Source organism: Heteronotia binoei, chromosome 5 (genome assembly GCF_032191835.1).
Source record: "Heteronotia binoei isolate CCM8104 ecotype False Entrance Well chromosome 5, APGP_CSIRO_Hbin_v1, whole genome shotgun sequence".
NCBI lineage: Eukaryota > Metazoa > Chordata > Lepidosauria > Squamata > Gekkonidae > Heteronotia > Heteronotia binoei.
In genome coordinates this window covers 38221592-38233562 of record NC_083227.1, presented here as the reverse complement: position 1 = coordinate 38233562, position 11971 = coordinate 38221592, and the positions used below count along the sequence as shown (strand labels likewise).

The following is an 11971-nucleotide window of genomic DNA, read 5'->3' as shown; positions in this document are numbered from 1 at the left end:
TTTTTAGTCCAGCTCTACCCAATCATGCCTTCAGGGGAAACTGGTGACAGCAAGAGCAGGCAGCTCTACTGTATTAACCCCCAGGCTGATAAGGCATAAAGAATGGCTGTTTAACAGCACCAGTTGGGCCAATCCTGAGGAGGCCCTGACCCATGATGGGCAGTGGAAATCCAGAAACATTTCTTCTTTAAATGTAGTTTATTCTTCAACAGAATGAGTATTGATGACAAAAAGAAAACTTTTGAAAGAAACAAGTTTCCTCAGCCTCAAAATTGTATTGAGGAACAAACAGCAGTGGGAATCTTCTCTCCGCACTGGCAAAAAGAGAACTGAGGGAGTAACGCCCCTCCTCCTGGCCACATGATCATTTTGCCAGGAAAGTGTCAGAGGGAAGAGGGGTGCTTCTAGACTACTGGAGAGCTTTGGAAATCTTTTCTGTAAAATGGCTTACACATACACACACACAGTCTCAATGTGCCATGATGATGAAAATACATTGGTTTCCGATGAAAGAGGCCTGTGGTTTCTTCTACTGGGGCACAGGCAACCACTCCATGTATAGAACTGAGTTTTCCTGCATTCCATCCTGTTCTTGAAGCCTCTTCTGACCCTTGGGAAAATCATTCTGGATTCAAAGGAACTGCACAGGGGAATAGTCACCTGAGCTGGAGAGGCTGAACAAGGAAGTGAAATAGCCCCTTCCTTTTCTGCAAGTGCAGAAAGAGGTCAATTTCATTCCCTTTGTCCCTCCTCACTTCAGCCTATGACCTCCACTGCTTTCGCTCCACCTGGATTCCATGACACTCAGAATGATCTTTCTGGAAGTCAGAAAGGGTTATGAGAATGGAAGAATATGTTAAAAACTCTTGTGCCTTCTGTACACAGATGGCTGGCTCCATGCCACAATGAGGCTCCATGTCTTGAGCCTGCAGCCATCTCTGGAGTTCTGATACAGCATAGCGGATGCAGCCACAAAACAGTTGCCACAAAATGGCTGCTGCAGCTTACTTTCAGCTACACAGCAAAGATCCTTGTGCTGTGGTGGCAGCTGCTGCTAAAGCAAGATTTTGAAAAACCGACACAGCCAATCAAACCTCCAGTTATCAATCAGAACCCTTGCTGGGCAAAAATCCCACCTGGCTCCGCCCAAATTTTTAAAAACACTAAAAGGCACCAGGAAAGGAGTTAGCGAGCAGCACCATGATTGGGGACCTTGCCAGTAAGTTGGGCCTAGAAAAACAGTAGTTTTTCTTACATATATAAGCACAGGAATCAGTGGGATCGTAAAACAGTATCCTGAGTTACAGGCAAATGAAAATCAAGCTTGCCGATAAATTCTAGTTCAGCAATTTCACAGGTGCGTGTCCCACTAAAATGTCTTTAATGTTCAAGTCAAGCTGTCTCATGCCTTTTCCACACATCAAGGGTGAATGTGGAGGAAACTGCAGAAAGGGGTAAAGCTGGGAATGGTCACCTTTTAAAATCTCCCATGAACATCCATAGTCTAACTTGAAAGTTTTTGTACGATGACTGGAGCACCGTGTGGTCCCCAACGCTGAGTGTCGCCTTGATGGATTAAAACCAAAGGTTTTGATGTATCAGCATTAAAAAACAACTCTTAAGGATTTTGAACCTGTGCTTTAAAGCTGGATGTGGGGTTTTTTGAGGGGTGGGGGAATAGTTGATGGCTATTGCTAATTGAGCCAGCAGAGGGATAAGGCCCTTTTTTCCTGTCCTGGGAACCCAGAACCCACTCCATGCACTTATTCCTCAGATCAACAAATCCATTTAAGATTTTAATGTATTTATTTCATTTTTACCTTAGTTTTCTCCCCAGTCAGGTCTTAAAGTGGCTTGCAACATCTGTCCCTTCTCCACTTTTGTCTTCACAACAACCCTGTGATGTAGGTTAAGCTGACAGTGCAACTGGCCCAGGGTCACCTAACAAGCTTCTATGGCAGAACAGCAATTCAAACCTGGATCTCCCCAGATTCTAGTTCACCACCCTGTCCACTGCACTGCATGGGCTGATATAGGAGCCTTAGCACAATCAGGGGTCCCAGATGCTTATATATGGGTATAAATCTTTCACCCTTCAGAATATTGTAGACAGACACATGTAATTTTGGTATCTACAAAACAACCATATCTGCTTTGCAGAGTGGCCTGTTCTTTCCTCTTCACCATGCCACAGTTCTCATTCCCCACTTCACAGGCAAAAACAAAGCAGCAAAAGAAGACAACCCACTAGATCTAAGTTTGTTCACCCAGCCTTTAATAGCAGATGGACATTTCAGATGTTATTTTACAGAGGAAGTCTAAAAGAGAGGATTTCTTGCATTGCACAGTTAATGATGCCAGCAGAGATGAATTCAGTCCTCTCCATCATTCCCAAATGGGAGAAAAATCAGCTAATTCAAAGACTGTTTAAAAGAAAACAAATTTAGGCCACAAGGGCTTTTTTCTTTCTTAAAAAAACAAACAAACCACCAACAGGGCAATAAATCATTCTAAGGTTGGTTCAGATGTTCAAAACCATCTATCGTAGTAGACCAAAGTAGACCCACAAGAACTGAGTACATGAACAGGATGTTGTCACAGAAATGTTGTCATTTCTCCTGCAATCACAGCAGCCTATTGCCAGCCCCTGTGGATTATGGGAATTCTGCAGGTAGCAATGACCATATCTGCAGAGGGCTAAGACTTTATGTTATGTTCTCCCAGGGGATGGTTAGGGCACATGGTATGGAGAACATTCTGAATGTGACATCCAAAGAGCAGAACCAAAAACATGTGGCTCTTCTGTGACACAACAGTGACTCCTAGAGGCCAGATGAGGGTATTTTGCACCTGGCACAGGCCACAATTCCTGCAGCAGCAAAGACTGGTGTTCAGTTTTACTAAAGAGAAACAATCCTTCCCCAGGAGGAGTTCTATGACTTCTCATCTCATACATTGCTGCTTTTAGGTCAGGTGTTGACCCTTACCGACCAAATCAAGTCAGTGCAGGCCCCACCAGCAAGCTCCATCAGAAAAGTGAAATTTTAAAAATGGCATCTCATAACCTCATGAACCTTCTGAACATCTTTGTCAGCTCTCAGCTTCCTGGGTCCTGTAATAAAAATGCTGCCTGGTCCTGTTACTCAGTTCCATCAGCCGATGATCCTCATCTTGCAGCCATCTTTTGAAAGGTTTCTGTGACCTGTTTTATCTGCTCCAGCTCTGAATGTACAAAGGAAATCTGCAAGCAAGAGGAAAACATATGGATGAGGATGGAAAGGAGGAGAATTGGGCAGATGTTTACCCACAAGTGAATTCCTCAAATTTCCAGGATTCCACACACACGTCATTATTTAATTATGGGATCACTACACAGAAGCAGGCAATATCAAACCAGCTCTGAACATCTCTTGCCTTGAAAATTCTACAGGGCTGCCATAAGTCGACTGACTTGATCACGCTTTCCACCACTACCATTTTCCTATACTATAAATTGATAATAGAAAGCATTGTCTTCCATCCAAGAACTAACCAGGGCTGACCTGAGATCCAAGTGGGCAGATGTTGGTCTGAAGCAGCAGAACAAAGCAAGAGTCAAGTTGTACCTTTAAGACCAACGAAGTACTTACGTTCTGAATAAAACTTTGCAGGGCTGCCCCTGCTTAGCTTCAGGGATCTGATGAGATCAGGCTAGCCTGGGCCACCCAAGTCATGGTATCGGACTAATATCTAGTAGTGTGAACTGGTCTCTTCAGTAGAAAACGTGACAAATGAAAAACAGAGCTGCATTTACCTGTAACTGCAGTTCATCATTGTGTGTTCGGTGCAAGCGCACATGGGACTGCACACACGCATCTGCAGAGGTTAGATCTGCAAACTTCTAACGTTTTCTAAAACTAGGAGTGCTGTGTCCCTCTACCGACAGTTGAGAGCGAGAACTTTCGTGCCCAAACGGTCATGTAATGGAAATGAGGAAAGTGCTCCTCTCTCAGTCCTCTCTGTGCCACTGTGGGGCTCTGGAAATCTATTCTCTGTGGCTGGCCTGTGCATGTTCAGTCCCATGCATGCCTGCACTGAAGACATGACGATGAAGTGTAATTACGTACATACACACATATGCACCCTGCCTAATCAGAGCGATGAAATTCACTGACCTCATGAAGCTTAGCATTATATTATTTTTCTTTAACAAGCTGTTCTACTGTCAAATTACTGGGCCCACCTAGTGCTGTATTTTCCACTGTTATGGACAACCATTCTCCAGGATTTCAAACAGACCTTCCTCAGTTCTGCTATCAGACAGCCAGCTTGCAAAGCATTTACTCTTCACTAATGATTAAAAACCCAAAATATATTTGCCATGCAGTGTGCCACTCAGTGCAATCCTGAACACAATCTACTGTTTCAATGGATTTAGGAAGATATAACACTGTTTAGCATGGCTTTGTACATTTCTCCACCAGACTACCTCCCCTACTCCACAATCTCTTATGTTCTTATGAGCATAGACAGCTTCAAGAGGGGATTGGATAAACATATGAAGCAGAGGTCCATCAGTGGCTATTAGCCACAGTGTATTAATGGAAATATCTGTCTGGGGCAGTGATGCTCTGTATTCGTGGTGCTTGAGAGGGGCAACGGTGTGAAGGCTTCTAGTGTCCTGGCCCCACTGATGGACCTCCTGACGGCACCTGGATTTTTTTGGCCACTGCATGTACAGTGTTGGACTGGATGGACCATTGGCCTGATCCAACATGGCTTCTCTTATGTTCTTAATCCCAAAAAACTATCTAAAAGGAAAACTGAACATGGAAAATTGTATTACTTTAAGGGAAGAAATCATGAGGCAGATTTTTGATGTACTGGAATCTGCTAGTGGGAATCACCTTCTTTTGGACCAAGTATAAATATTTTGAATATACTATTTACTATTTTGGCGACTCTTCAGCGAACACACTTTCTCAAAGATATATGGTACCTTTTGCTGGAGACGTGATTTGGCTTTCAGGGAGACCTGCTCCTGATATCTGGCCCCTTCTACCCTCAGGGTGAGGCTTGCCAGCTGCTGCTCCAGTTTCTGTTGCTGAGATCTCAGTAGAAGCAGCTCCTTTTGGGGGTCAACCAGTCCCTGTGATGAGAGAGAGAACCACAGATGGACTGGTTAAATGTATGAGAGTACCATCCTGCCTTTGTCTCCTCCAATCACCTCGATTCTTATCCGTGGTGTCATAAGTCCCCAACCCAGCCTGGAAAAAGGGTTGGGGTGGAAAGGCTGCAGCAAGACAAAAAAATACAAAACCCCAGCGTGAGACTGCCCTCATACTAGTCAGGTAGGCTACCACCAGCCCTGTTCAGTCTGTCCCAATAGCTTAGGAGCAAAAGGGCAAGTCTCCCAGCCTTTCAGGGAAATTAACAAGAAAGTCAATCCTGTAGGGTGGGCCTGCAGAACTAGTTTCCAAATACAAAATAGTTACCTAGCAGGTGGCCATTGGGTCAAAAATACTGGAATTAGATTTGAGGTCAGTGAAGGCAAAAATTACAAGTAAAATATAATTATTTTATTAAGTTGCAAAAAATACCTTAAGGCTGATAACAGATGGGCTTTTAAAGCCACCCAGGGGGCAGAAGGCAGGCGGACCAAATCCCACTCCTGAGGGTCCCCATCCCACTCCCTGGCCCCATCCTACTCCCGAGTCGCCCCCAGCTTGCCAGGAGCTGGCTCAAAAAGGCACTGCTTTGAAAGTGGTGCCTTTTTGCTGGGGCACCTCTGAGGTGCCTCCCCAGCCATCTGGAAGGCCGGGAAGCGCCCGGAGAGCACCCAGGGAGCAGCGGATGGGATGCATGAACATTCCAGATGCTCCCTGAGCACCCACAGCCTGCCTCTTTTCCAAGTAGCATCCCAAAGCTCCGGGGCACTCTATTTCCGGCTGTCATTTCTTGTCGGCCTAGAAGACTTATAAAAGTCTGAGAAAAAATAAGAAATCTAAAATTTAGGGTACTAGCTGATACAGTAAGACAAGGTTCTAAGTCACTAAATGTTATTCCATCTTAGGCTGAAGGTCTCGGCATCAACAGAGTTATCCAGGTCTCCAGAGTTATCCAGGTCCAGCAAGCTGTAAGGCCCTCTCAAGCAAGCAATCAAGATGGCTGCCAGAAGCATAGTAACTGCACACAGTCCCCAACAAGCAACAGCAGCATCCCCGAACTTAAAAGCCCAACTGTTTTTATAAGTGAAGGTCTCAATATGGCTCCAGACCTGTTGGAGCCAATCAAAACCCTGAGAGGTGATGTAACTCTCTGTTACTGGGCACATAACCTATGAGGTGACTTGACCTGAGGGAAAGGAAATAAAACTTGCTGCACATTTCCCCTCATCTCATTCCCACAGGTGAAGCCCACAGACCTTAATTGCTTTGAATGTATTAATTGGAAGCTGGTGCTAGGCACACACTCCTATACACAGGTGGACAACCATCTCAGTGGACAACTGATCCATTACCCGGTAGAAAAGTAACAGCTAACCCTTCATCTCTTTGAGATGAGTCCTCCTGAACCAGAGACGTTTCATCTCCTGTTGGCTTTCCCCCAAGATTTAGTTTAAAAACTGCTCTGCCACCTTTTTGATTTTAAGTGCCAGCAGCCTGGTTCCATCTGGGGACAAGTGGAGACCGTCTCTTTTGTACAGCTCCTGCTTGTTCCAGAAAGCACCCCAGTGCCTAACAAACTTAAACCCTCTTCCGGGAATCATCATCTTGGCTTCAGAGTTGCCTGCAGATGCTCCCGCAGCAATTCTGATTCTGGGGGCTTGTAGAGGGGGCTTGTAGAGGGGGCTTGTAGAGCCTACTCTTCGGCATGGGAATTACATGGGTGGGGGGAGGGGGCCAAAGGCAACAGCCCCCGAGACCTGTCATGCGTCCCGAAGCTCCACGGCTTTGAACGCTGAAATCAGCAGAGATAGAAAGCTCCCAAATGCTTCAGCTTTCCCTTTCTACAGTACGCTCTTTAAAGCAACATTTCTCCACATCTAAAGTGACAGTTCTGCCTAACAAGTAGATGTTTTATCTTCTTTAACTCTACCCCCACCCCACCCCAGATGGGCCACTTAACATATCGTCAATAGACTAGCTCACGGAGTACTTCAAAAGGCCTTGCAACGTGATGAGCAGTCTTAATTATTCAAACTGGCTTGAATATAAACACTAAAATTGACCAGACTTTAATTGGACATACAGCACAAAGATTATCAAGAATCTGCAAAATGATCTGACTATAAAAGGGAGTCCTGTCTCCTTTATTTGTCTGTAACTGAAAGAATGTCTCTTAACAATTTCTGTTAAAGTTGCTGTAGAACAAGAATTTACAAAAGAGAAGTGAAAAATAACCTGATTTGAGAGACTGAGCTTATGCACAATTTGAGTTTTAAAATGGCACATGGAAAAGATATCAGTGCAGATTTCAGATCTTTAAAGGAGGATTTTATTTCACTTAAGCAGCTTCTTAAAGATTACTTCATGTTTACAGCTAACTATTTGAGTGAAGAAGATTTAACAGCTAATGAAAGGGCAAATCTACAGGAGCCCTGCATTACAAAGAGTGATTCAGTGGCAGTGAAAACAGAAGGGGAAACTGTGATTATGCGAAACAAACGAAGGGAAAAGAAAACGGCCCTGTCTGACACATTTTTAAATCTTCACCGGATGCTGACCGTCAACAAGATCAACTGGAGAAGGGGATATGGCGAAGAACTCTTTCTTTGGTGGTTGAGGAGGCGGGCCATGTCGAAAAGAGGAAAACTGCACTTCAATTGTCAAATCTGGTGTTGGAAAACAATCCGTAAAAAGGATTTTGGATCTTTTTTTTTCTGCTTTGGTGAACGGCTAAATAAGGAACTTTGACTAAGAAATGTAAGACGACATTAGAAGATAAGCTATGGACAAATGGGCTGCCTTGGATATAACTTGGATGTAGAAATTAAAGGAACTTAAACGTTTTTAATTCTGGGGAAGAAGGACTTTGGAATTTGGGTCTTTTTAATGTTTGGTTCTCATTCTCTTTCTTTTCTCCCTGGTGAATAAGTAAATATTGACAATCTGCCTATTTAGAGAGACTGTTGCTAATGGGGTGAAAATAGGATTTATGGTGGAAGCTAGATAACATAATGGCTTCAGAGACCCTCCCCCAAAGGAGAATTTGAACAATTTGGTAATTTAGTAGATTTGATTTAACATGCCTGTAGGAGAAATGTTTTAGTTAGAGACTGATAAAAGTATTTGACTATATTTGAGATATGTTATGCAATTTCCTATGAATAAAGAAAAGATATTCATGTGCTTTCTTGGTTAGGCTTTTGGTTAAATTAATAATCTAATTTGTGCTTGTCATAGCTGCAAGTTAATTCAGCAAAATTGGAGGATGAGACAGTTTGATTTGTGTTTAATAAGAATTGTTTAGTTGTAAAATGCTTTATTAGTTTACTAAAAGAACTATTCTTTTTTTTTTCTTTGGTCTGGTGAAAGAAAAAAGGAAGGTAACATTTAAAGGAGATTTTTATACTTGTAGGTAGAAATATTAGAATATTATATTGAGAGGTGGAGTTATAATTGATATATTTGTACTGGTTTCTGTTTTCTCCCATTCTGTATGTTCCCTTTTCTTGCTTTCCCTTTCTTTTATGTATAATCTGCAATGCTGCTGTCTTGTAGTAGTTTAAATCAATAAAACTTTTTAAAAACTGACAAACTTAAACCCTTCCTCCCTACACCAGCATCTCATCCACACATTGAGACTTCTAATTTGTGCCTGTCTCTCCAGCCCTGCACGTGGAACAGGTAGCACTTCTGAGAAGGCTACCTTGGAGGTCCTGGCCTTAAGTCTCCTGCCTAGCAGCCTAAATTTTTCCTCCAGGACATCACGACTGCATTTCCCCACATCATTGGTGCCAACATGCACCGCGACCACTGGCTCCTCTGCAGCACTGTCTATCAGCCTATCTACAACACACGTAATGTCCGCTACCTTTGCACCAGGCATGCAAGTCACCATACAGCCAGTAAGCGGTTTTACCACACAGCTGTCTACTTGCCTAAGGATCGAATCACCAACTACCAAGACCCCCCCTCTCTCCCTGCCCAGGGATGGTTCCTTGGTGCAAAAGGATACCCGTTCACCAAATGAAGAAGAGGTCCCTACTGAGGGCGCATTCCCCTTATCCTCAGCACGGTGCCGCAGCAATGGGGCTGCCACATTCAGAGTGGGGCTCATCTAATATGTCCCTGAGAGTCTTTGAGTGCCTGACTGTCTCTGCTTCTCCAGGTCAGTCACCTTGGCCTCAAGGGTATGAACTCGTTCCCTGAGGACCAGGAGCTCCTTGCATCGAGCACACACCCAAGACTTCTGTCCTATGGACAGATAGTCATACATGTGACACTCAGTGCAAAACACTGGAAACCCCCCACCCCCCTGCTGGCATTCTACCTTCATGATAGCTTCTTTAAAAATATACAGTCCCCTTTTAAATCCTATTTTTTTATGTGGCTCTCCTTCTGGAGGGTCTACTTACTTTATTGGGAACACAAGGAAAACAGGGATCTGGGTTCCTGGTCCTTACACAGCCTCCAGGTTAAGAGCCACAGGCCAAGAGCCCTTCGGCTCGCGCCAAAGACTCGCACCTCTGGCAAAAGGTGCAGCTTAATAATGCAAAGAGGGTGGGGCCTCAGTCTGCCCCAGAACACAGCCACTCCTAATCAATCAGCAACAATCACCTTCAGCCCACTCAAACCAAACAAACAGCAGTTCCCCAGCAACCACAAACTCAGAATTTTCAGCAATCACAGTCACACAAACTCAGAAATTCTCAGCAACTTCCCCAGCTGTTTATAAAGCCAAACCTCACCTTTATAGCACTTCTTTTCTGTTCTCTCTTAGAGCTCTCTGTCCATACATACAGTCTGCCAAAGTCTCGAGGCAGCAGGAGGAAGGTTGCGAGCCTAACTTGCCTCGGAAATTATAGATGTTTGTATACAAATGCTAGAAGTGCTTAAAGTTCAACGTGGCAGATGAGGTTCAATGTGGCCAAGTGCAAAGTAATGCATATTGGCGCCAAGAATCCCATCTACAAATACAAGTTGATGGGTTGTGAACTGGCAGAGACTGACCAAGAGAGAGGTCTTGGGTTCATGGTAGATAACTCACTGAAAATGTCAAGACAGTGTACGACTGCAATAAAAAAGGCCAATGCCATGCTGGGAATTATTAGGAAGGGAATTGAAAACAAATCAGCCAGTATCGTAATGCCCCTGTATAAATCAATGGTGCGGTCTCATTTGGAATACTGTGTACAATTCTGGTCACTGCACCACAAAAAGGATATTATAGCATTGGAAAAAGTGCAGAATAGGGCAACTAGAATGGATTAAAGGTTTGGAACACTTTCCCTATGAAGAAAGGTTAAAACGCTTGCGGCTCTTTAGCTTGGAGAAACGTCGACTGCGGGGTGACATGATAGAGGTTTACAAGATTATGCATGGGATGGAGAGAGTAGAGAAAGAAGTACTTTTCTCCCTTTCTCACAATACAAGAACTCGTGGGCATTCAATGAAATTGCTGAGCAGTTAGGTTAAAACGGATAAAAGGAAGTACTTCTTCACCCAAAGGGTGATTAACATGTGGAATTCACTGCCACAGGAGGTGGCGGCTACAAGTATAGCCAGCTTCAAGAGGGGATTGGATAAAAATATGGAGCAGAGGTCCATCAGTGGCTATTAGCCACAGTTTGTGTGTGAGTGTATATTTATATTTTTTTTGACACTGTGTGACACAGAGTGTTGGACTGGATGAGCATTGGCCTGATCCAACATGGCTTCTCTTATGTTCTTACACAGCTGCATGTTATCTAAGCATAGCAAGGTCAGCTTGCTCGCTGTATCTTTGTCTCTGGGAACACTCTCTAGGCTGCATTTGCAGCCTGAAGTGAAGACTGTTGAAAAGACCAAAGTTTTCAGGGAACCATTTTCTTTACGCATGGGTCATTTCATTAGCTTTCCCACCAAGCTGATCAATCTAGTCTATCCTCTGTCCATCTGAGACTAGCCAATGCTCATTCCCTGAAAGGAGGCCCACAATTGTCCCACACTGTGTTTCTTCTGGTCACTGTTTTTCCATGGTCTTCTTGTGAACCATTCTGACCTTGAACCCAGAGAGACATCAATGTGGGTCTTACCTGAATATCTACATAGATGTCAGTATGGTTATTTGCCTTTGTGGTTACGCAGCCCACAGGTGGTTCTGCTGTCTTAGGATCAAGGAAGAATCTCAGAGAACTTGCAAAAGACAGAGTTTGCAATGGCTCCTGGTACTTCTCATACACGTTACTTGCAGCCAGATCTGGGCAGACCACATATACTGAGGGAAAACAAGAGATGAAATAAAGACTATTAAGCCAGGTGGCCAAGGGTGGTAGCCTGTCATACTCCATACAGAGCATGATGGGACATCTTATTTCTGTCACAGGTTGAGACTTGAAGTATAATGACAACATCTTTACACATATCTCTAATATACAGTAAGAACGTATAGATCTCAAAAGAAAAATTACCACTCCCCCAAAAGGCAAATTACCTCCCAAAAGTGGGACCTGCTGGTATCAGGGTGATAAAGGAAATATGTTTTGCCATTTTGAGAGAACAAAATAGGTTAACAAGGGGACAATGGGTATGCCAGCTGTCGTTCTTGTTCATAAAAAGAATTTTCCCAATATGAAAGCAGCCACAGCAAATGAGGAAGACCATGAAGGGTTTTTCTTTACCTAGAACTCTGTTAAAAAGCCCTGTAATTCTTTGATGACAAATTTGTTTTTAATGAATGCATCCCCCTGTGTGCTGAAATTGTCACTCAGTCTTGGGTGAAAGCACTTAAATTTTCAGGAGTTCCACAGTGGTGCACACTAAGAACAAATAAGCTTTGTATAGATTTC

General features: G+C 43.7%; 1 protein-coding gene across 1 annotated transcript in view; it reads right to left on the bottom strand.

Annotated features, from left to right (window-relative positions):
- Window positions 1–2254: 2254 nt before the first annotated feature.
- Window positions 2255–11971, bottom strand: part of VARS2 (valyl-tRNA synthetase 2, mitochondrial) — a 36011-nt gene continuing 26294 nt past the window's right edge. The window contains exons 28-30 of the mRNA XM_060239191.1: window positions 11219–11400; window positions 4979–5128; window positions 2255–3241 (exon numbers count right to left, since the gene is read on the bottom strand). Of these exons, the coding sequence (XP_060095174.1) occupies window positions 3167–3241; window positions 4979–5128; window positions 11219–11400 (407 nt within the window). The 3' untranslated portion in view covers window positions 2255–3166. The remainder of the gene's footprint in view (window positions 3242–4978; window positions 5129–11218; window positions 11401–11971) is intronic.